Consider the following 26,021-nt stretch of genomic DNA (forward strand, 5'->3'; position numbering starts at 1 on the left):
CCCTTGCAGCGGGTCACGCAGCGGTCAAGGATCGGACACACGGGGAGGGGGGGACAACAGTACTTAATGACTTTATTAATAATATGATTTGAACATAAAAATAACATTAAAATAACATGTTTCGTCCTCGTTAACAACTTGCATCATACGGCCACATGGTGGCGTTGTAATGCCAAGCTTGTTGTTTTCCTTTTTTGTTTTTTCAAAAATACCAAAATTGTTCTTCAGCCATCCAGTTCATTTGTTCTTCCCGCCATTCGTCGCTTCGACCTCGTACATGGATTCAGACGCCGCCCTCCCCCCTCCCTCGCCCCGCCCCTTTAAAAGAAAAATAATCAAACCCTTTATAAATACAGGCAACCCTGCCCCCTTGTCACAGACACATTATGACAACCACTGACACAGGAAACACCCCGTCTGCACATGCCCCTCCCGCCCGCCCCGCCCACCTCCACACATTATCAATGAACCATTTTCTCTGTTTTTTTTTGTTTGTTTTTTTGCTTTTTCCTCATCCTCTAAAGATCCACACAGTAGATAATCTACCTTTGCTGTATTAAACACATATTATATATAATATAGACTCAGCTGAAATGCTCCACTCTCACAGCCCTGTGCACAGAGTTGCAAAGGGAAGGGACAGCTGGGGGGTTTCTCCCATCTATCTCCCATTCCCTTCTATAATGTTCCTCAACATTAACGATAATCACTCAGGCTTGTCATCTTTACTGCTTGCTGCAAGTTGCAGTCATTAAAGCACATCTTCTGAGACAGATATTAATATTTAAGACAGTTTTCAGTGTTTTATGCAGATCCAAGCCAGAGAGGGGTTCAAACATTTAAACAAATAACAAACCAGGAAAAATGAATAGCACTTTAACTTCCAGAGCATCTCCTCCCACTTTGCAACTCTTGTTTCTCTATGTTGTGTTTCCTCAGGCTCAAGTTGTCCTAACATAATAAAATGAAGATGACAGTCTACGTTTGGGCGCGCACATTTACGAACGTGCAGAAAACCCAAACTGGACACGACAGAAAAACAAACCGTTTTTCTTCTGCTGAACCAAAGTGTGGACTCCTCACGTCCCGCCTTGTGGTCCAGTTATTTGTACTCGGGGCAGAGGGTGAAAGTTTAGCTCATCCAGCAGTTTTGTTTTGTTTGTTTTTCACCCGCCCGCCCAAACACGTGCTTCTCGGTGTTCAGCTGTCATCAGAATCATGATACAAAACAAAAAAACTTATTTTTACAGGGAACATCCCCAACATCTTATGCCTAAAACAGATCGACAGGCATGTTTGTGAATAATAGCGAGAACACATGCCAAAATAAAAGACAATTAAATAAGAAACAAATGGTTGGCAAACAAAACAAACTCAATTCATATTGTATTGCATGTAAATATTGTATAAAATCCTTAAAAATACAGTTTAGGTAACTACTTAAGTACTGAAGTCATCACAGCCAAAAGTGCAGAGGTCCATAAATAAAACGTTGACTGTGGGTACATAGTGGGGCTTCTCCCACTTAACTCACTGTCTCCGCCACGACCACAAGGGACCGAATGAGCGCCCGGTCAAAGGTCAGAGTTCATGAACTAGGACTTCCAAGTTCCCACATCGGTGCACAGAGGACAGAGAGGAAAGTTGTTCGTTGGAAATTCTCTCCCATCGCTGACAAACACGCAGGCAAGATGCACTATCGTCACTCACACGGCTGCAAAATTCACTCTCGGGCCTGAAGTTCTGCTGACAGAGGCACACCTCGGGAAAAATGAAGGTGGCGCAGAGGGAGGAAGAAGGGAGGGGCGGGAGGGGGGGCTACTGCAGGGCACATGAGGTGGCGTTGATGCCGGTTTTGATTTTGAGACATCGTCCGTGTTCGTGAGGCGTCTACGGTAAGGGCAGAGGGAGTGCGGCGCCGAGCCAGGCAGGCAACAGAAGGAGAGAGCGAAGTATTAAAGCTATCGGAACGTCAGGGCAGAAGCACAGGAAAAGGAAAGAGCGAGGAAGGAGATCAGTGGGCTGGTGTCTGAGAGAGCGTGAAGCCTAAAGGGGGCCACAAAAACCAACATCGAGGCCCCAAATAAGTCCAGAACTGGTGCTCAGTCCTGACTCGTTTGGGCCTCACAAAACTGGCTCCTGAATGTGTCGAGCAGACGTTTGTTCAGATTACGCAACAGGAAGCTACTCACGATCGAGAGTAGTGTCATCAATGTTCGATAAAACTGAAGATCCCGTTAGGGGGAACTTCTGCAGCAGCGTTATAGATATATAGAGCATAGACAGAGTCTGAGAAACAAAAACAAGTAAACGATATACAGTAAATACAAAGACTGTAAAGAGAAAACAATCAAACACTAAGAGCTAAAAATAAGAGTAGATATTACAGTGGACTCTATTACACAGAGTGAAGAAAGCGACATTTGTGCTTCTCTGGTGTGTTATGATCTTTTTACAGTACGGTTTGATGCAAAGAAAACTATTGCATACAAATGATTGGCCTTTAGTCCACCGCAGGAGGAGAAGGCGGAGCTTCTATGACCTGGTGGGATGGTGTCTGTTAAATGCGGTCACACTAAACACGCCAGGATAGTTTTTGCCAATTCAATTAGAGTTAAATTGTTCAAATCACTGTGCAAAGTACTCTCAACCACACAAAAGCTCATCGTCGTTTACAGCAGTCGACCTCCATCATTCAACACCATTTCAGTGCGTCGACGTGCTTTCCGATGAACTTTTAAAGCGGGCGTTACTGATGATTGTCACTTCTGACTTTGTTCAAGTACTCTGTTGACTAGGTCCTGATCATTAATGCATAAATCACCACGGCTAGCACGCTTACCGGAGCCGAAGTAGGCTCACAAACACCAAAGATCTGGCTCGAAGCACCGCAGAGCAACGGGGAAGAAAATGAAAACCGCTCAACATAAACTTACATTATAATTAGATCAGATTATTAAAAGCCTTTAATATCAATATTGGCTTTAAAATAAACAAACTAAGTACAGTCTAGTCTCTAATATCATTACCTCTGGGTTAAACTATTTTTTAACACGTCTTAAATGTTTGAGATGTTGAGCGCATAAAGCCAATATGTTGATCACCATCATTTTTAAAGAGAATGAGCCACGCAGCGTACAGTCACTGATCCGATTAGTTAGAAGAAGCCAGCTTTGTGAGACCAGCAGTCCGATTCCTGATGTAAAGACCAGCGTCTTTATTTTCTTGCATTCACATCTATTAGCGATGCCGTTCAAGTGCCTGGCGACTTGATATCGGACGCTTGGCTGTTAGCTGGTACGCTTAACGCTGCTTGAAGGAGGAGCCTATTGAACAGCACGCACTGGAAGGAACTACCACGCGTTAAAACACCTAATTCCAAAACTGGCCAACAAAATCTTGGCCGCCTTCTGAAAATTCCCAGAGGGCTCGATGAGTGGAAATCGATAAAAAGGGGCGACAGCCTACAGAGACACTGGAGAGAAGCAGGGATGGAAGCTATTAGGAAAATACTGGATAGTCAGGCATTCCAATTAATACTAGTTTCCCCAAGGGGAGGAGGGGGCTGGGGTGGGGTTCAATCTGTGTGGGCATGCCTAACAGAGTGCACCCCCTCCCCACTCACACACACATATACACACTGCAAGTCGCAGGAAAAAGGCACTAGAGTGGGGCTGTTTCTAGCCGTAGAAAAGTAAAAGCGATATACATTCATAGCTCACAGGTTTCTGGGAATAAATACACAAAATGCACTTGTAGAAAAATAAAATGTAAAAAAGCGTGGCCCCTATTTTTTATTTTTTTTTATTTTTGGAATCAGGGAGACAAGTATGGCTACTTTTTCACGGCTTTTTAAACCCCCCTCCCCCCATTTCTCCCCACCTTACTGTGCCCGACCCAACGCTTAAAAGGCAATTCAGGAGTGACCCTCCGCTGCTCCGGCTGCGAGCAGTCGAGCCCTTTCATGCACGCCGATATGGGAAGAAGGGAGGAGGTGGACGAGGGGGGGGGTGAAGTGGAGGGATGGAGCGAAGGGAGGGGTCGCTGTTGGTAGGAGGTCAAGGCTCAGCTTTCAGTGCGAGGAAGGAGAGGGGGAACTGAGGAGAACGCTTTCAGATGTTCAGACGACAGAAAGCTCAGTCACGCACACATACAGCACACGTCTCAGTGTCTTCATGTACAGTGTTCAAAGCTGGAAGGACCCGGGAGGCAAACATGTGCGTGAATCTCGGTACCGCTTTGCTTTAAAGCCTCACGCTGAGCATTCGCGAGCACTGCAAATACTCAACAACTGGTTTATAACACACTATAATTACATATGAGGTTTCACACCCGCTGTTCAGACAGACGATGAGTATAATTCATTAAGAAAAAGCCATGAACGGGACTATGTTACTCTGAAACGTATTTCTATTTAAAAAAAAGTGAAATATAACAGTGGTTGTCTAGTGTATGATCCTTTTCTCCTACAGGACGCCGCCTTTGTTTGTAGCTTAGAGTCGGGACTAAAAGGCTTTCTGGCTTTTATTTACAGGAGTTTCTAAGACGCGTGCGCCATCTTTTACTGCCACAGAGGGGAATGAATGAACTCAAGTGAAAGACCAGTCCCCAAATCTTTACTGCAGAGACCCAAACCGGGCTTAGAAAAACAAGTGGCAAAGAGCTGTCACACGTAATGAGCACAATTATCAGACCGGACCTCTCCGGTGCGCAGCGTTCTTCTAAAACGTCCGGCATCACACCTGCAACCCTTGCCCAAACCACGTTAGTAGTATTTTCAGTAAGTGAATCTTTTACTGCTCTGAGTAACGTGTGAGAGGAAAACAAGAGAAGAAGAAAATGAAAGCTCGTCTTTTTGCTCCTAAAACTGCTTCATGCATGAAAACCTCTTAAAACAAGAAGAACTAAAAGTCTTTATGGGCTTTAACTGCTAAACTCTGATCAATATGATAACACGAGGAAACGCGCATCTGCTTACAACTACATTATAGTGTGTCACAATCCATTTGTTTGAGGTTTATGTGCCTATTAATGTTAAACAGGTGGCGAATAAAGTAAAGTGCTACCTTAATTCTTTATATGTTGGTGTATGCTCGGGGGAAGAATCAAACTGGCTGTTTGTGTTCAAGCAAACAGAGAGAAGTCAGTGACCACAAAGACAACATCTCCCCTTAAACCTCAGCAGTGCTCGGACACACACACACACACACACACACACACACACACACACACACACACACACACACACACACACACACACACCTCAAGAGTATGTCGAGAGAGAAATGAGCTCCAGCTGACAACGGGGGTGGGGGGGAAGAATCGGAGTGTTCTGCCGAGTAAGGAGTGTGCATGTAGAGGAGGAAGAGGAGGAGGGGGAAGTATTAGGTTTGCAGAGGCGGGAGCAATGAGGGTGCAGGAGGGTGGAGGAGGGGTTGTGGGGTGAATTCCACACCACTGCACGGACTCGAGACGAGAGATGGGTAGTGAAAATCCTGACTGCAGACGGAGTTCTGCCGCTCCGGCGTCTCCTTCCACGCCTCCTGCTGCTCCTCCAGTTCTCTCCCCGGCGTCGAGCGTAGGTGGTGGAGTTGTGTCTTCGTGTGTGCTTGTTCGAAGGTTCAGTCAGTCCCACGAAAGAGCTGCGACAGATCCGGCTACCCGTCTCCTCTCGAAAGAGCAGACGCAGCGGCGAGGCCGCCTCCGCCATCCGCGGGCCGGCTTCCACTTCCTGTCACGTGGTCGCCTCCAGGTAGCTCTGTAGTTTGCGGACGGTGGACTCGTCCAGTGAAAAGAGGTCAAAGTCAAAGGTGGTGTTGGTCACATTGAAATGGCCCGTCTCCTCGATCAGGTTGACGATCTGAGAGAGAGGAAGATCAGTTAACGTCACGGCAACCGTTAGCACCGTACGCTCACAGAATCAGAGCATCACAGGGTGATTTAGCTTTGGCACGAGCACACACCTGCTGCAGGACGTTACGCTCCCTTAATGCCATCAGTCTGCGGTGGAGGTCCACCAGTTCTTCTGTGTAGGCCTGCTCCATGGGACAGGAGGGAAAAAGAGGAGCGAATAAAGTCCAAGGAGTTTAAAAATAATAATAATGATAATAAAGTGTTTAAGAGTCTTCCTACTCTGTCAGCACTCTAGAGAGATTTTTCTTCTACATCGGGGAGATAAAGGACACATGCATGACATACACGAGACGAACCATCTGGGAAAACTGGGAACTCCAAACTGATTCAGAGACTAGACGCATCAGTTCTGTCGTTATCAACCGATCAGTATGTTCCATCTTAGCTTTGTGGTAATCGATCCCAGCAGGAGGTAACAGCAGGAACAAAGAATCTCTTCTGCTTTTAGACGTTTAGTCTAAATGAGGTGCTGATGGGGGTTCAGTCACCACCTCAGCCAATAAATCTTCACGGGGGAATCTATAAAGGGTCGCATGTGTTCTCCAGATTTTGGGGGCTTTTAAATGCAGCATTTGCAGGTTTTAGACTCTCATACTTCACGGAGCAACATCTGGAAGATCTGGTCCCAAATCTTCAGCGGTGTAAGAAGCACAAAGATACAGCAGCCGGGGCAATAAATAAATAACTACCATCATGAGAAAAACACGAGTCTGATCAACATCGTGAAGTTAGTAACTCAAAGAGACAAAAACATTAATAATCTGTTGGTGCTGGACATGGATTTCTCTTTGACTGACACCATAACATGTTTAGAGGGACTGAAGTTTTGGACTCTTCCAACAAAATAAAGATCAGTTTACCAAACGCTACTTAAACATGACTTTAATCATCGAAGAAAGAAGAAAGACGTGTTTATGGGTTCAAAGGCCAGAGTCAGTCTGCATAGCTGGATGAATTTACTGGTCATTACTGCATCTTGAATCCATTAATGTGGCCCCCGAACGCTGTCTGAAAGCCTCGTGTGTGTGTGAGGTTTAGGCATAAAAAGTTTGATTTACCCTTCCTACCTTGTCGTATCCCTTCTTCATCACCTTCTCCGAGCGAAACGAGGAATCTGGGCTTTTTCGGACAGACACCTGCAGTTCAGAGACAACAGAAAAATGTAAAAGATGGTAAGGGGGGGGGGGGGCATACTGAGAGAGAGGCAGTGATGAGACCACCTGCAAAAAAGGAGCAGGAATGCAGGTGCGAGCCAGGTGAATGGCTACAGACCACTTTAAGCATCACCCTTAAACACACGGCCTGAATTATGGTCTACATCTATACTAAACTCACACATACAGAATGAAATCCCCAGAAAAGCAATAAACTCACAGCTTGTACTGCAAACCGCTCGTCCCACAGTGAGTGCGAACCAAACACACGACACAAGTAATGAGATTATTCTAATGAGACGACTCGTTAATAAAGTGTGCAGCAGAGTGAGGTCTGTGACTCACTTTGTTATTGGAGGAGCTGTGTTTCTGTGGGGGCGGGGCGGGGTCTCGACTGGGGCGGTGGGAGCCGTCGCTGCTGTCGCTCTCGCTGTCCAGGCTGAGTCTGACAGGGGTACAGGGCGAGGTCAGAGGTCAATGACATGCACACACACAGGCCTCGCGTGCTCCTACTGTCCATTGTAAGCAGAGTTAACCCTCGAGTAGAATTTGCCTTCTAACATAACAACAAGAGAAAGTTAGGTGGGCAGGCAGGTCTAGATAGGACACCCTGTTATTAGACTACAGTAACGCTTTGTGCACATGTAGCTACTCAGCACAACTATAAAAAGGGAAAAATGATCAGTTAATACGCTCCAACTTTGACTTGTTTGATGCATATTGTGCAGCTTATATTCTCCCGTAGACACAGTGCATATTCACCGCTTTATTTCTCCTTTTTTACAGGATAAAAATACTTTAAAAAGCATTAAAAAGCCCAAAACATTAGTATTTGTTTAACGGAATTGAAACATCAAGCATTAACATACATACCATGACTTTCCCACTAGCGTGTCACACATGTAAGCTGACTGATAATGACTTCTTCACTGATGTGCATGTTTCTGTCACCGATTTCTGTGTAGGAAAGCGTGACAGTGCAAAGAGTGGATGTGTTTTGGGGGACTGACCGAGAGTCGCGGTTAGGCGGGTTGGTTTTGATGGGCGTTTCTTCCTCTGAGGTGGAGTCATCATCATCGGACTCTTCAGACTGGATCTCCTCCACCATGGATCGCAGGGGGCCTGAGCGACGAGTCACACAAACCATCATCTTCCATCATTCTCAGCACCCAAAATTTGTATACGGTCTAAATTTGCTCATTAAATTAAATAATCGTATCTAATGAAATTCTATTTTTGTGTGAAATGGGTCGTAGTTGACAGAACCGTACCTTGTCCTTGTTTCTGTCCCGGCTCAAAGTCAGAGTCTGAACTGGAATCTGAACTGGAGCTTTGAGTGGAAGGACTGGAGGGAACCGACGGCTGTAAAGAGAAGAAGGAGAGATCAAAGAGTCCATGAAGAGACAACAACGACACTCATGGGACCGAGTATCAGATGAGCTCACGATGTAATGATGCATTGTTTTTTCTTTTAAATGGACGGGTAAGACCTCAGTCTGTTCAAGAGAAACTAACGAATTTTTCACATCAAACATTTTCCCGTTTCAAAGCTTGACTGAAGCGACCGTCTCGTCCTCCTACCTCTGATTTTGACGATGCTTCATCCTCTGAATTCGACTCTTCTGAGTCTTGTAGTTTCTTGGCCTCTTTCAGTTCCTGCGTGTCGTTTTTGCTTGGGAACCAGCGACCCTTCTCCTTCGGAGGCTTCTTCTCAGCGTACGACTGGTTTGCTGCGGACGAGGACGATACACGGGGGGAGGTTCCTGTGAAGGCCCCGCTGCCGGTGGGCCCCTTCGGCCCCTCGGAGCTGGCCTTCTTCTGCTTCTTAGCGCTCGGTTTGGGAGACTCCACCGTGGACGGTCGTTTCCCCGGTGCTTTGGGCTCCGGCGGCCCTCCGCCACCTCCTCCCCCGCCTCCTCCGCCGCTACCGGCCCCCCCTCCTTTCGGAGACATTCCCTCCATCTTTGAGTCCTTCAGTGTGATTTTAGGCTCCTTGAAGGCCGCCTTGGGGAGGACCTTTACTTCATCTTTCACTTTGATGTCTGACGGCTTTTTTGAAGACGAGGAAGAGGAAGGATCGCGGCCAGGCTTGCTGCTTCCGTCTCTATCGTTGTCCCCTTTTGAAGCGGCTTTGCTCTCAGAGTCCTTGCGTGGCCGCTCTCGGTGCTCCTTGGTTAACTTGTGTGGTTTGGGTCCTTTGCTGCTGCCTCCACTTCCTTCTTTGCTGGGTTCCTAGAGAGAGAAACAACAACATCATCATCATCGACTCTTCTCCTCGACCATTTGGCTCAAACAGCCACAAACAGAATATCAGCTCAGCTGCCTCGAGTACAAACGCACCGTGTCCTCCCAAGATTCCCAAATCAAGCCTTTCCAGTCTGGCATGTAATCACATTACATGCGACTGTCTCAGTAATTAGTAAACAGAATAACATCTGCCTAACAGCTGTATGAAGCTCACCATCGCTCAGAGCTGAATGAGGACATCCTCAGTTCCAGTCCCAGCATGTTGGTCTTTAATAGGCTCGAGATCTTAGCTGATTCTATTAGCTAGTTATAACTGTTGATAAGCGAGGCTATGTGGAGCTGCTGCTGTTGGGAATGTCGTTAGCGTCGCTGGAATCCGATTAGCGTGAAACGCACTGAAACGTATTGATGGTGCTGGACAAATGTGATACTTGATTTGTCGCAGCAGACGAAGCGTACGGAAAATCAACGATGGCTCCGTTTCTAGTGAGCTTCGGAAACAGCATTAGCCGCCGCCCCCCACAACCTCCAACATTTCCAGGTTTGACTCGTGCAGCTCTGGACCACCTTTAGCAGGGTTCTACTTGTTTAGGTTGCTCCCTGCAAGACCAATTGCAGATGGCTTTACTGTTGACGTCACACTTCCACACCGACAGTCTTCAGTAGAAAGTCCTAACAAAATCCTAACAATTCTCAGACCAAGTTTATTAATAATTTTATAGAGTAGGAAGCAAAGTATGAAGAGAGAGGAGGTGAGAGACACAGGTCTCAACAACCTCAACAGTGCTGCGTATCGTCAGGTGCTGCTCAAATACTTAGTGGGCACTGGGCGCGCCAAGCAGAGCGAGTTCATGGGATCACTGGTCAAGCCATCGGTTTTAAGGTGATAATTTTCAGGTTTCTTTCAAACTTCTGACCCCACATAAGTTCATCACTACTGAGTGGTGAAGGGAAAATCAGTCCGAGTGCAACAAGCTGACATTTCTGTCTGATCTCAACAAATAACCGAAAAGGTGTATAAGTGACTCTGACCAGCAGATACTAACCAATTCCTGAGTTTGTGCCAAACGTGAATAATTTTCCTCAAAGAGCTGCTGAGACATCGGTCGTGAGAATGGGGCAGAAAAACACATCGTCAACCCCGAAGCATATTTCCTCAGCCACAGCTGTCACTGGCACGGAGGCATAAAAATGCAAATGTGCAAACAAACGCGCCGCAGAGTCACCAGAGCGGCTTTTAATAGAGCTCTGGCAGGCAGCGCCCACTTATCAGCAAACAGTTTTACAGCTTTTTCAAAGTGACACTATTAAAGTTGATGCGCACATTAGAGCTTTTATCATACTGTTAAAAAACTGGAGAAAAAGTGCGTCTTCGGAGACTTCCTGCGCAGAGTTTTTCCGTGTCAGCAGATGGACACAGCTGGATGAAACCATTCCAGCTCGAGCTGGTGCTCAGCAAACATCCACTCATGCCACGATAATCATGGGACTGATGAAACGCGCATTTCTATGTCGAAATAAAGACGGACATTCGTTTGCACGCGTGCCACAATGGTGAGGCTTTAACAAATGACTGCGTACGAGAAGAACACGGGCCTGTTATCGCTTTATCAGCTCCTTATTTTATCAAGAGAGAAGGAATAGACTTAGAAAGACAATCTCCTGCCCCACTTTTAAGAAAGACCGTACCAGGTCAGTTCTGTGCTGGCCTGTGAGCTGGCAGAGTAAACGTAAAGGGATCAGTTTCCCGTTTTCTTCTGATATCCCTCCTTTCCTGGCAGGCTGAGTAATTCTGCATACAGATGCTCAAAAACAGCTGGTAGTGATTAGAAGTCTGAGTCAGGCTGTTTTGAAGGCTGATTTAATGATTTTGTTAATGTCTTTTACCCAGACAGTGTGTGTGTTTTTAGAAAATGCAATCGTTGGAGTTGACCAATAAAGCCGATTATAAATTTAAGATGAATGAGAGAGGTGCAAAGAGAAAATAAAACGGTCTAGCGGGATCATTTCTTCACCAACCTTTGACACGTGAGAGGTCTTGGTCTTCTTGGGGTCTGAGAAGGCAGAGAGGGGGATGGTGGGGAGCATGGGGTAGTCTGGGCTTGGCCTTGACATGGCCTCCGCCCCCTCGGGGACCACCAACACCTGAAATTCAAAAAAAGAGGCTTTAATAGGTGCAAGCTCTGAGAACTGAAGCAAAACACATGTTCATTTTCCCCGATAGATTTATAAGTGGGCTTTATACGTGAGTTTGGAAAGAAAATCAAACCGAATCAGTATAAAAGATAAGAAATGTATCATGGATGAATTTTATGTGCAAATAAAAATGTATTAAAGCATATACTGAGGAAGACGCGCTGCAGCAGCCGAGATACAGAAACAGCGAAAAGCAAAGCTGATAAAGACTGTCCTCACTTCCTGCAGCTCAAGTTTGATCAATTTCCAATGAACTGAGTGTTCAGTGTGCAGCACCTTAAATGTACAGCTACTCTGGGCTCGGAGGTTAATGGCTACTACAGCATTTACACATCTACACCATGGAGTTACATTAACCTCCTAGGACAGGGGTGTCCAACTCCAGGCCTCGAGGGCCGGGGTCCTGCAGGTTTTAGATCTCACCCTGGGTCGACACACCTGAATCACATGATTAGTTCATTATCAGGCCTCTGGAGAACTTCAGGACATGTGGAGGGGGTCATTTAGACATTTAAATCAGCTGTGTTGGATCAAGGACATCTAAAACCTGCAGGACTCCGGCCCTTGAGGCCTGGAGTTTGACACCACTGTCCTAGGACACAATTTTAAATATGCAGAAACAAAAATCAGGTAAATAAATAAAAAATAATCATGTAATTCTTTGTTTTTACATCCATCAGGTCTCAATCAGCCCAAACAGCAAAAAGAAATTAAAAATGCTATGAAAGAGTTCGGTTCTTAGGAGGTTAAAATGAATCTCTGACGTGAGGTCGCCTAAACAGGATCACATTATTCAGCCAAATTAAAGATATTTTTAAACTGTATAAAAATCCCTTCATTAGCCAAAGGGGGAAACAGCAGGGACATAAGAGTCAAAAGCTATTTGATCAGTAACACTGCAGCATTTTCAAATTATAGAATTGATTCAAATAATGTAACAACGTAACAATTTACAGCATATGTGGATTATTTAAGTTTACACAAGGTTTTGATAAAAGTCACACTTTCTTATTTATCAGCCACAGTGCTGACTAAAGCGTCCTCGTGTTCACACAATCCCCTATTTAGCGTTCGGGCAAAGGAGTGTGTAACATCCCAGCAGCTCCCGATCTCTCTCACACACACACACACAAAATGAGCACAAAGAAGAAGAAACATACTTTTCAAAGTGAAATCTCAGGGTTTAATTCCTTCTAAGACCCCTTTTTAACGTAAATCAATGCTTTTTAAGACTTTAAGTGATCTCCTCAATGCGGGTTATCTGCGGCTCTTAAAGGATTAAAATGGGAGTCGAGAACAGGAAAAAAAACACTTCGAGCCAACAACTCCTCCCACGTTAACGCTAAAATACAGTGTGCCGCACTCGCTACTATTAGCGTCTGATATTCACTTTGATCAGCCATTTAGCTCTCAGTCAGTCAGCCTGGCTACGAGCCAAAGTGTCAGGCAGCCTCACCCCTCCAGCTTTGATCAGCTTTCTCCTGAATTCTTTGGTGGGGTTGTTGAAGGTGAGCTTCTCACAGCGCAGGTGGTTGACTGGTGGGTTGCCCTCCAAGTTAAGGAAAAGGTCGTAGTTGAAACACACTTTTTTGGGCTCCTCCTGAACAGGGAGAAGAATGAAGGTTTTAAAAGTCCTTACACAGCACGTGTGGCACTCAGTCATAGACATTTCACAACGCACAATAAAAGCTGAATGACTGCACCGTCAACCCGGAAAGTCAACAGAACAGAGACAATGCTGGAGCTGGAGCACTGATAAGAAACATTCCTGAGGGAAGCTGTACAGCGGCGGAGCGGAGCGACACAGGCGCATGCATTAGGTCACTCTTCAAAGACTTTATAAATAAAGTTTTTTAAGTAACCGCGATGATGGCTTAATGGTCGCTAATATTTACTTTCCTCTTCACTTTCCTTCAAGTCTTTTCTGGATCATCCTGACAGATTCGTCTCATTGTTTACAGAAGCTACTCGCACTTAAAAGGAGGATGTTGCAATTTTGGAAGCAGTTCAAAGGTTTAACATTACAAAGGACTACAGAAGATGATGGCACACTAATGTGCACAGGCCCTGTATCGTAATGCAAGCAGAGCGGTTCCTCCATCGTTCTTCTCAATGGCTGACATAAAGATGCCGGTGCTGTGACTAATAGAAACAACTGTTTCCACACCAGACGAGCCTTTCACTAACGTGAAACGGATCCTATAACACGGCTTACCACAGGAGCGCACTCTGCTGCAACATCACTTTAAGGTGCTACAGATTTGAATCATTTAACATTCAGGTAATCGCATTACTTTAAAGTACAAGAGTAAGATATCTGCCCTTATGTCAAATTAAAAACCGACAGTTTCGAGTTACTATATCACAAATGGAGCCACAACAAACGCGATTCAATGCACCAGATGTCAGCACACCTTTCATTACTCTAGTTACTTTTTGCCTGCCTTTAAAGACATCGTTGCTTTTCCCTGTAAAATATTTTAAAAGTGTCAGCTAGCACACTCGGGTACTCTGAGAGCAGGCTCTGCATCGCCATCGGGGATATTCCTTCTTACGAGCTCCTGGAGGCCGAGAGTCATCCAGCCAGTGTTTTGGTACGTCTGCAGCAAATAATAATACCATCCATAAACGTCACCTTCCTAACGCCTTTGCACTTGTGCAGTCACCTGTAATCACACGCCCAGCCCACGCTTCAGTCAGAGTGCACACACTGTGGTTCTAGATATGACCGAACAAATTTATCTAGTGCTCCAAATATTCGCCGCATCTCTCTTCATGCAAAGGCTATTTTGGCAGTTTTTATGACATGTTGTTTATATGCAGGTCTTTTGCAAGTCGGATCTGTGTAAACTCTCAGAGCACCCATGATGCCCTTTTAAGAGGACAGCCACCACAAATCTGATCTGATTAGCTGTCCTGAGGCTCTTTAATAGAACTATTGATTAAAAGCTTTCATCTCATGATGACTTCAAATCCTCCAGCAACACTTTGTCATGTGGAGCCATGATCTAGACGTGCAGAAAGACACGGCTAACAAGTCCAGAATGGCTCATCTTATAATCACGCGTGTGCAGCCGATCTAAGTGGAAATCACAGGCGTACTTAACTTCGTTTAATAAACTACAGGTTTGATAATTGCTTGCCAATAATCACTGGTTACTCAGCTTTGGGGGGCTCCAGTCTAATCTTTCTAACGTCTACCTTAGATTTTCCATAAGAGGATAGAAAGTAGCCCAGCCTTTAATTAGTCAATTATGTGATCATTGAGAGCTGATACTTCTGATTTATAGTGTACATATTTTTCCACCAGAGGTTCTGAACCATCACTGCCTTTATACGGCCACAAGTAATTGCATTACTCCTGGTTTAGACGGTAACTTGATTAAGTGCACATCAAGTAAAAGGGAAACCCAGTTTTCTCTATCAAGTTAAGGAGTTAACCCGATTAACATGAGTATTGCTGGAAAAGCCTGATTTCTCCTTATATGCTGCATTCCTGTGAGAGTGTAAAGGCAGCCTTAAGTCCCATTCAGACTGAGATGCATCTCTAAGGGAGGTGATTGTGTCGTTATTTGCAGCGGTCAGTGATTTTTTTTACCTCCCCCCCAGTTTTCCTGCAGATCTCTGCAGAGCATCACAGATTTTTCTCTCTGCTTTTTCCTGTTTTAACCATTTTAGCTCAGCCACGTGTAAAAATGAACTTTTAGAAAAACTAACATTTTCTAATGCATTCAGGTATTCTCACCTTGTTCTTGAAGTAAACCTCAATAGGCATGAGGAAACCTGCGTAGCCCGACTCCTCCACTTTGTACGGAGGCTCCTTGCATACTGCAGAGAGACAAATATGTTTTTTAACCCCCAATAAAGAAAATAAATAAACCACCGACTGTAACAAACTCTGTCGAGATCACAATATGCCCGGATATTTTCACATTACTTAATTTAAAGGGATGCAAAAACAAAACGGCGGCACAAACTAGTGAGAAGCATGCTTTTATTCTGATAGGATTGCGTGTTTTTAGCATTAAATGATAGTGGACTCATAATTGGCGTAAAGAGAAAATTACAACAATATTCCTACTGGGCTGTCACAGCGGTACAGTTTATCTTTGTGCTGCCTGCCCTCACTCTGACCTCCAACAAACAACCTCATTTCAACATTTAGAAATCTGATCAATTTCTCACGTGTCATATGTAACAGGAAGAAATGTGTCATCTGTATAAAAAAACCGTTTCCCTCTCAAAGATTCGGTGCCTTTTCTTTTAAATCACCGGCTGTTTTCACTGCGTGGGATTTTAAAATAAACTGGCAGAGAATGAAAATGTGTGGTTGTGTGAATGTTTACATGTCGTTATTGCTCTGTCCTACCTCTCTTGGGTTTGGGGAAGCTCTCGTGCAGGCGGAAGACAACCTTCTCTACAAAGTGCTGGATGTCACCAGTCTCTGGGCCTCGGACAAACACCATCCAGTCGTGGGTGAAGCCTTCTGATGTCACCTTCTTCCTTAGCTGAGCTCGGTGGCCCAACTCTAGTTTTACCTGCACAGTGCACTGAAAAGAGACAGACAGAGTACTTTAAATACCAAGAATGAAGGCGTTCAATTCAGTTTTATTTACACAGCGCCAAATCACAACAACAGTCGCCTCAAGGCGCTTTATATTGTAGATCCTACAATAATAGATACAAAGAAAAACCCAACAATCATGTGACCCCCTATGAGCAGCACTTTGGCGACAGTGGGAAGGAAAAACTCCCTTTTAACAGGAAGAAACCAGAACCAGGCTCAGGGAGGGGCGGGGCCATCTGCTGTGATTGGTTGGGGTGAGAGAAGGAAGACGGGATAAAGGACAGGCTGTGGCATGGGAGCAAAACCATAATTTCAGGTATTGTAAAAAAAACAAAACAAAACAAAACAGATTTAAGAGATTGAGAAACTCATACTGACATTTTGTCACGTAGAAGTGAGAAAAGCACAGAAAATTAATCCCTTGAGATTTTTATGGGACGAAAGCAACCTGAACTTTACTGGCTTCTGCCTACATTTCCAGGCAATACTGTCACTCAGGTCAGTTTTTATTCATCAGCCAAAGTCAAGGGGCTTTAAATCTATACAACACAGGACACAGACAGGATAAACCTCCTAGTTTGCAACCAACTAATAATCAGCACTTTATTTTCTATGCAACTTTCTTGTTTTCGGTTTTCGGAGTCAGCGAAAAGGTGAAAAAATAAATACATAAACGCTGAGCAGACATTTTCCATTGTCTTGTTAGAGGACTAACCATCTTTTGATTTGGACCTAACTCATTTAAGAAGCTTGTTAAATGTCATCTGTGCTGGAAAAGTGAGGCCAACTCAAATAATATCTGTCCGTCCATCCATATTTCTTAACCGCTGTCCAGTACGCCCTCGACAGTCTATTGCAGAGATAACAGACTCATAATCACACTTACATCTATTTCAGAATCACTGATTAACCAATCATGCATGTCTTTGGACTACGCAGGCACACGGGTACATGCTCCACACAGAAAGACCCCCAGCCGGCCGGGGGTTCAAACTCAGGAGGTGACAGCATTAAATGCACCACTGTGTGACCCACAAATTAAAATTAATTTTAAAACAAATCTGCGGTAGTTTATCTGTTCTTATGAAGAAAGATCTGAGGATGAAAGGAACGCCCTTCTTTGCATTAGATCTGAGGCAGGGGGTTTCTAAGGATTGATATCACAGATTTATGATAAAGGAGAAGGTGCTTTTGGCAGCACCTTTATTTCTGAACGTATCACCACAGAGAGACATCTGCATGTGTGATTGGGCCTGATTTACACCGAATGACCTTCCTGATCCAGTCCTCCCATTTATCCAGGCTTGGGACAGGCGCTAAGGTCGTGACCCCTGAGACTGGGTTTGTGTAGCCTCCCAGACTCAAACCACACTTTTTTTTTTCACATGCAAGGTGAATGTGCTAACTGCTAAACTGCTCGATTAATGATTAAGAAGAAGAAAACAAAAACAGCTCACACAGTTTTAAGTTGGTTTGACATACTCAGATTTTTTTGCCTTTAACATCATTCAGTACTAGCTTACACTAAAGTACCCTGCTAGCAAATAAAGAGGAAATAAATACTAAAGGAATAGTTCATTCATTTTTATATTTTACTAACAAATAGTTTAATAGCTTAAAACTCAGCATCACTGAACACAGCAAAGATTTTCATCTCTCCTCTGTGCTGTTCCCATGTTTCTGTAACATCATAATGAATCTCTGGGTTTCTGACACTTGGCTAAACAACAGCTTTTGCTTTGGGCCTGAAAACATTGCATCCAACTGCAAAACCATTAAATACGATTAAAACTGGAAATCTTTCATTTTTGGGGCGATGACGTCACCGTGACCTTTAAACAAACCCGCTTACCTTTACTTCAGTTGTTTTATAGAGTCGGCTATTAATCATAACAACTGTCTACAGATTTTAAGTCAATTATCAACTGCATTACAATCGATAATGACTGTAAGTCAAAGCCCCGTGCTATTGGCTGCATCCCGGTCCCTGGCAGTGACAAATTACAGCAGCAAAGACACCTTCCAAGCTGAGGTAGCTTATGAAATAAACATAAGCAAAGCCAGTTGTAAGATTAATCCACGGAGCAATTATTCATTGGGTCGCGATTCCACCTTGAACAAAACCTCTGAATCTCTCGAGTGTTAGGACTCGACACTCGAGTGGAAAGGGGCCGGACAGAAACAAAGCCGGACTCATGCAGGGACGCTCCCAGTGGAATGGGAGTGATTAGGTGCCCGAGCAGAACAATCTCAAAAGGTTTGTCCAGAAGAGGGTCGCGTTGTTGGGCCACAACTGTCTGCCAAGAACAATGACAGCAGCGGGCCACGCAAGTGACACAGCGCTGGTGGAGATAGAGCGCAGGAGGGGAAGCGAGGGGTGGAGGCGGGCGGGGGACAGAAAGGCACTTTATGTCCAGGGGAGGACTGAAGAATGTGGGGATTTGGCCCCTGCACCGAGGAGCTCGTGAGCTGGGACCGAGCGGGGGGATTAGAGGGGACAGGATTGAGATGAGCTGGTCTGGCACTCCCCAGCACGAACGCACACAAACACGCACACACAAACAGGCATGCACATACACCTCCCCGCCTGGCGCTCTGCCCGGCCATTCTGTGGCAGTAATGCCCTTAAACTCCAGACTCCACCACACCCACAGCGAGCCGCCATGGACTCCCTCCAATCATCAGTGCCCCCCCTCCCCCCGAGGAGCTGGTTTAAAAAAAAATAATGAAAAAAAATCAGGGTTGTGATAAGCAAACATAAAAATCAGGATGACAACGAGCCAAAGAGGAAGATGCTGATTGTGCTTCAGAAACACACAAAAAAGAATGAGCGCTAAAATGAAGTGATTTCAGTAACAGGTAAAGTTTAAAGACATTTAAATATAAATAAAAACTAAAACAAGGGAATTTGAGGATTTCTTCATTCTCTGATATTATGATTGATCCTTTAGCAAAATGAAGAATCAGAGGAAAAAATCTCTTCTCACAATTTTTAAGCAGAAAAAAATTGACAGAAAAAAAGCAATTGGCTCCAGGAGTGCGTGCAATATAATAATAATGAAACGAATTAAGAGAACGAGACAGAGAACCCCGTCCCGAGGTAAGCAGTTAATTAGCTGATAGTCAGAAAATGAGTGCAAGTTTTTGATGACTAAAAAGATCAATCAAAACATTTTCGAGTCCATATCAATATTCTCCCGTTTCACCTTCTGAATTGAGAAATATTTTCTCATTTGTTTTGACAATAAACTGAATATTTTTGTGGGGTGATGGCTGAACATTGCAAGTCATCTGACACCACTACCTTGATTATTAGACTGGATCATTTTCAGACTCATCATTTAAGAAAACTATCGGCCGATTTATCGATAACGCCGTAACACGATGAAACAAGAAGTGTACTCTTCCATTAAACACATTTTGTTGGTGCAGTTGCAGGAAAGTTTACAATTAACATCTATTTTTATTATCAGTTAGTTTATAGATTTATTTTCTTCAGTTGTTAATAAATTAAGCTATTAAATCTCTGTCGTCTACACATTTCCAAATCTAAGGTGACATATTCAGATGTTCCTCTCTATGAGCAGTCCCAAACCAAATCAGAAGCAACGAAAATTTCACCACAACATTCAAGATGATTTTGAATATACAAAAAAAGAAGGAAAAAATTCCTCTAATATTTAAACAGTTTAAACTTTAAGACAACAAAAAGCCAGAATTATGAAGACACGAAATGAACTCAACACTGGTGCAGATACACAGGAACCAGAGTGTCAAACTGCGTCTCAGTTTAGTTCTACTAAAATAAGCTGGGCAAACAGGCGTGTGGAGACACAGTTATTCAGCTAACTTCCATCAAAGCCAAAGCATGGGATAAAAAAATTAATAACACAAAGCCACCGATATTGAAATGATGCGTGCATGCCCCCTCTCTCTTTCACTCACACAGTGCTTCAATTGAGGGGAAATACAAATTTTGGCAGACACACTGGCTCCCATGAAAACAATGAACTCCCAGCTGCCATGTAAATAACACCCCTCATGACCGTGTTAATCTCTTCCAGCAAATGAACGATTAAAATAAAAGTCAGAAAGTTTGCCTGAAAGGGGACGAACAAGCGCGCGACACCAGTTGTCTTGTGGGGATGCTGAACTCTTTCCCCGTACCGCACAATCTACGAGATAACGTGGATAGAGGTGAAACAGTTACTTGTACTGGAAAATGGTCAATCCCTGGGAGCCACAGGGGAGTCACAAATAGCCTATCTGCAGCACCCAAAGAAAACAAGTGAGCATTGGAAATGGGGTGTGCGAACGAGCGTGTGAGGATTATGAAAAGCTGCACGACCACTCATCCTGTCATCTCAACTGCAGCGTTCATGCCACAAAGATCAGAGCACGAGAGAAGAGAAAAAAAAGAGGCTCCTTTGCTGTCCACACAGAAAGCTGTATGACTAATCAAGCTGCTATCCCGCTGCTAATGTCATGATGTTGGACTATGCAATAAATTGAATTCCCCATTTTTAGTCTAAACTTGATCCTTCTCTGAGTCTGAAAGAGCAATTTAAACCTAATGAGATCTAGTCCAACAACCTTGCAAATATATCTCAGTGTTCTGAAGTGCATTTGGATCAGTGAGGCCAGACATACTCACTGCAAACACTTTTAGGAACAAAGCAACTCCGTTCAATGGGAACACACTACAAAATGACATCGGTGTGCCCTTGATCAAGGTAGAATTTGAATGTGTACACATGAAATGCCAGTGCATGTGATATTTGTGTAAAGTGTTTGGAAAAGCTATTTGCAAATCTTGCCTATGTAACAAAGGTAACATGCGTCGCACAAGTACAGCTAGAGAAAGCATTTAACTTGTAGCAGGAGACTTCCTCTGGATGCACTAAAACTTCAAAGGGGCCAAAGCTGAGCGGAGACCCGTTCCAAGAAAGTGGCTGAGCCACTTTCCATGGGTGTGTGTGGCCTAGCCATCTGAAATAAGTCCTGAATAGCCTCGGGCATTTTGAGAGTAACCCATTCAGCAGCATCTACTTTACAGTTAGCAGATATGTAATTTGGTTTAGCCTCTTTTCTGTTTCTGTGAAATAAATTAGGTACCTTTTTATGGTGTCATAAATTTTAACTGCGCAAATTTATATGTGGATTGCACAAAATGTCGAGGCACGACACTGCAAGATCACAAAGTTCACAGACCAGCCTTTAAAATTATGTTTTATACCGAGGATTCTCTGCTTTATAATAAGCAGCAAATCTTTACTGGACTCAACATTTGCCACACACGGAGCCTGTCAGTTTTTCACCATGCCACACGAAGGTGATGACCATTAAACATTAACCAAGTGCTGGCAAATAATGCAGACACTGCATGATGTACGCAGATTGCTGGTTTTATTTGCTTTGTATGTTAAGGTTTCAGGCCGCTGGCACTGGAGACAACACCCGCCTCTCCAGGTTTCTCTCCCCCGGCGCCTTGTAGCGACTCCTTAGCTTTTAGCCAACGGCCGACACTGTCCTCATAGGTAGATTAGCTTAGCTCGGCGGTACAAAACCTCGACTTGAAACTGGTCTTCGTGCTGTTTAACGTTGTGCATGTGCTGTTTAAAGCCAGCAAAGCAGTAGCTGTAGCTCTCTTTGTGTGCCTGGCTGTGGCTAGAGCTATGCAGCGGTACTGACTGAATGGTGTAGTAGACTGAGCTCAGCTAGCGGTAAATACCGATGTATGAGTGCCCAGCTAGCATAGCTCCAGAGCCAAACAACTACGAGTTCATTAGCAGCAGGAGCATTTTTTTCTTCTGGCTAGCAGAACAGAGGATTCATTCCTGACCAGCCAGCGCTTAGCCTGCTGCCATTTACAGCCTGAAAAGTTCATATAGCATCGGGAGACACAAAAGCCACTCTACCTGGTTCTCCATGTTTCTCTGGCCTCAGTGAATGATGGATATATTTACAGCGGCGTTAGTGGAGCTTCTACCCAGCCTCGTCTACTCATTGTGTGTCTATCCTTCTGCCCAAAGCGGAAGGCAGACGGCTCCCTCCCCTCGCAGACGGCATCTGGCAGGCTACCAAAACAGAAAGCTCTCTCAGCCAATAGGAGAACGGCAAATGGAAGCGCTCTTGAAAGGAGCCAACCAGCGATCGCCAAAGGCGGGCCAGTCCCCGAGCTGCAAATACAATTAAAGCATTTTCTGGTGGTTCTCTGGAGTGACAGCGAGCCTGTCCCAATGGCTACAGCTCTGTTTCAATTGTAAAATGCACAGCATGCTAATTGATTAATCGAGGTTCGATCGTATTGGGTTTCAGATTTTACCCATTTCTCTTCCTGTCCTAAACGCAAAATCGATGGCACTAACAATCAGCCTAATCTTACTCTTACAATCCTCTTATATTTACAAATAAAAAAATGTCTTTCTTTGCCTGCCCTGTAAAAACTGCCATATTAAAAACTACAGCTTCATATCTAAACCACTGGAAAGTCAGTAAACACAGACACATAGTGTTTTTACACCACATTTATTTAGGAAATGTAATAAGAGTCTAAAATATGGCAGATAGTTCAATAACAATTTGAAAATAATCATAAATATGAATCCAATAAATACAGAATATGTATAGGAGCTGCTATTCACGCAGAGTATTATGACTTTGCAGAATACTTTCAATGCACTGCCTCACTTGCAATGCGTTACAGTGCTTTAAATGACCCGAACGCTTCCTGCGCTGGCAAAAAGCAAGCATTTAAAGGTCACTGATGTCAGCTAAAGCCTGCAAAACCTGTTTTTTGTGTTTTTTTCTTTATGGCCAGTTCTGATGCAATCTTATCCTGCTGTGTCTGAAGCATGGGCAGACTCAAAAAGGAAGTTTATGGTTGCACAAACTTTTATGTGTCATCAAGATAAAAGTTTATCCACATACACCAGGGTATATCTGAATAAACTTAATTTTGCCCAAAGCTCCAACTCCCCAGGTGGCTGTAATGAGCTTAGACGACTATGTCTCGACTGGCTCGGTGCACTAGCTCCATTTCAAAAGTTTCATCTGAAAAGAAAGCGCTATGTCTTCTAATTGAAGACGTTTCTTTTATAGAGACTCAGGGAGTTAGGGCCCATTGCAGTCAAGTCTGAGCTGAGACTTTGATGTGAGATTATCGGGCCTCAGCTCTGTGACAGAAGGTCACCACTCTCTCACTGGCTTGATGCCTCCCCTTCTCCTTCTCCTGCCGCTCAAAGTGATCCAGCCTGCCTCTCAGTCAAATTTGAGGAAAAGAAGTACGACCAGGCTGTCAGACGTGTCCAGCTTATATTGAGATGTCAACCTTTAAAATCCCCTTTTCAACATGCAGTGAAAGACAAAATCCCACCAGATTTACAGATAACAGAGTTTTACTATAGTTAAATCAGCAGGACAAGTACAGCCAATAACCTGGAGTGGAAAGCATAGATACCTGTGTGTTTGAGAGAAATGAAAGATGCGGTGAACAAAAATGTTAGAGCAACAGATTAGAGATGGGAGACAAGAAAACAGAGAACAGAGGAGTAACAAATGAATAACAAACAGTGTTGGTACACAGAACAGAAATACAACAAATCTGGTGATTCACAGTTGAAAATATAATATTTTCCCAGGAAACTGGCTATTGGAAACGGAAAAAACAAAACAAAATAATAAATTAGTCTTTAAGTAAGTTGTGAAAGTGTGTGGTTGTCTATCTGTCTGCCCTGTGGTGAACAGAGGAAGAGGAGAGGGAGTGTTTAAATAACAATCACGAACATTTAGCAAGAGACACAAAGACAAAGTTGCACACATTTCACACACAGCATGGGCCTTTTTAAATAAACAGGTTGCTCAGTTTTGTTTGTGGATTCCTCAATAAAGAGAACATCCGGATCCACAAAAGGCTTAAAAGAGACATAATGGAGCAGACATGGCAGCCTGAATTTACAGGAGGATTTCACAACAGCAAAGATAGAAGTAAAACTTTCAGGAGAAAGAAAAGTCACCATGCATTTAAGGAGCTTTTATTTATTTATTTTTCTATCTGATATTACCAACACGGCTGCAGCGAGGAGAGGTTTCTTCTAAATGGCACTGCCATAACAGATCCAGTCACTCATCACTCCCATTTAGTGTGTGCCTTATTAAATCGCTTCCGGCTTTTGGTGAGCTGAACTTGAGCCAATCTGAGAAACCAAACACAATTTTTCTTTAGGCAGGAAACTTATTTCTGTACAAAAATTCGCACACAACCAAAAACAATATCTTATACTGTTTATTTTTTTAAAAAAAGGTGGGGGGGATAATAAATATAGCCTGGGAACCAAATGAATAAGAGAGCTCATGTTTCTTTAGCTCGTGCAGAAGGCATCCATCTGCACATTTCCACGCAGCCCTGTTTGTGTCAGGCCAATCACAAACATTCATCTAATACAGGGCAGGTTTGATGGAAATACACTGAGGAGCCCTGCTGTGGATCTTTTGTAAATAACCAAGATGGCTGCTGCTCACCTTATCTGCTACTGAGATAACGTGTGGTTCGTACATTAATTTATACAAGAGTTTCTGAAGCTATATTGACATCACTTTTGTCTCTTAAGCGGCTAGTTAATCAAATGAATAACACCAATACTGTGCTTGACATTCTTCCATCTTGCATAGCTAAGGACTGTTGTGATGTAATTGGACCTAGTATCCTATTTCTTATGAACCTTTCCTTGCTCTCAGGCTGTGTTCCTTTGGCCTTTAAACATGCTGTAGTCCACCCGATTCTTAGAAAAAGAAACTCTGACTGTTATGACCTTTTAAATACAGACCGATCTCTAAGCTTTCGTTCTTGCCCAACATCCTGGAGAGACTAGTTCTCTCCCAGCTCCAGGCGTACTTGGACACGAACAATATTGCTGAGAAATTTCAATCTGCTTTTAAGCCACTGCATAGCACTGAAACAGCATTGGTTAGAGTTCTTAATGATATTCTTGTAATTACTGATACTGGACGCTCTATGGCCCTAGTTCAGCGGTCCCCAATCCCCGGGCCTCGGACCGGTACCGGTCCGTGCGAGTTGAGGCTCAGGTGTGAAATGTCTGGTTTTCAGGGTTTTAATCGGTTTTCAGCGTTATTTTGTTATCGTTTTTATCGTTAACTTGGTTTTCCTGGGTCTTTTCACATGCCTTATGAATAAATCTTCTTTTTTTCGGTACCGGTACTAGTTTTATTTTGTTGTATTTATCCGCGACACCTTAAAGGCCGGTCCATGAAAATATTGTCGGGCATAAACCGGTCCGTGGCGCAAAAAAGGTTGGAGACCGCTGTCCTAGTTTATTGGACCTCTCTTTGGCTTTTGATGAGCTGGACCATAACATCTTATTATTAAGACTTGAGCACACTGTGGGTATTAGAGGCACTGCCCTCGACTGGTTTAAATCATACCTCGCTGACAGGTCCTTTTCGGTTAACTTGGGCACCTTCTCCACTTCCTCAGCACCAGTCTGCTGCGGTGTACCTCAAGGATCAGTTTTAGGCCCTATTCTCTTCTCGTTGTATTTTTCTCCCTCTAGGCGCAATCTTTGAAAAATACAATATCGCCTTCCACTGTTACGCCGACGACATACAGATCTATTTTGAACTTACTGACGACCTTGCTGTGTCCATGCACTACTTTCAAGAATGCATGCAGGAGGTCAAAGAATGGTTCCTGAGTAATTCCCTCGTTTTAAACGATAAGAAGACTGAGATTGTGGTGTTCAACAGTAAAATCCCTTGTGTCCAACTCTGTGCTGCCCTGGGTTCCTTTGCTAGCTCTTCCTGTGACTATGTCAGTAACTTGGGTGTACTGCTGGATAGCTCGCTCAAACTCGATAAGCAAGTGTCTGCTGTAGTGAGATCTAGCTTCCACCAACTGCGCCTTATCTCTAAGGCTAGGCATTATGTTC

At 44.0% G+C, this 26,021-nt stretch overlaps 1 protein-coding gene across 2 annotated transcripts; it reads right to left on the bottom strand.

Moving 5' to 3' along the window:
- Nucleotides 1–481: 481 nt before the first annotated feature.
- On the bottom strand, nt 482–22,138 carry mllt1a (MLLT1 super elongation complex subunit a). 2 transcript variants are annotated; one of them, XM_005733133.1, is made up of 12 exons: nt 21,996–22,138; nt 15,880–16,060; nt 15,256–15,338; nt 12,967–13,110; nt 11,334–11,459; nt 8,649–9,299; nt 8,339–8,429; nt 8,078–8,189; nt 7,413–7,512; nt 6,981–7,049; nt 5,964–6,035; nt 482–5,860 (listed from the first exon to the last, which is right to left on the bottom strand). In XM_005733133.1, exons 1-12 carry the CDS (start codon nt 22,005–22,007, stop codon nt 5,735–5,737), a joined length of 1,767 nt encoding a protein of 588 aa, XP_005733190.1. In that variant the 5' UTR covers nt 22,008–22,138; the 3' UTR covers nt 482–5,734. The 2 variants fall into 2 exon arrangements, with proteins under 2 accessions (XP_005733190.1, XP_013766333.1); XM_013910879.1 differs by having other exon boundaries at nt 6,972–7,049.
- Nucleotides 22,139–26,021: the final 3,883 nt, after the last annotated feature.

Source organism: Pundamilia nyererei, unplaced genomic scaffold (genome assembly GCF_000239375.1).
Source record: "Pundamilia nyererei isolate P.nyererei 1_Seehausen unplaced genomic scaffold, PunNye1.0 scaffold00050, whole genome shotgun sequence".
In the NCBI taxonomy this organism is placed as follows: domain Eukaryota; kingdom Metazoa; phylum Chordata; class Actinopteri; order Cichliformes; family Cichlidae; genus Pundamilia; species Pundamilia nyererei.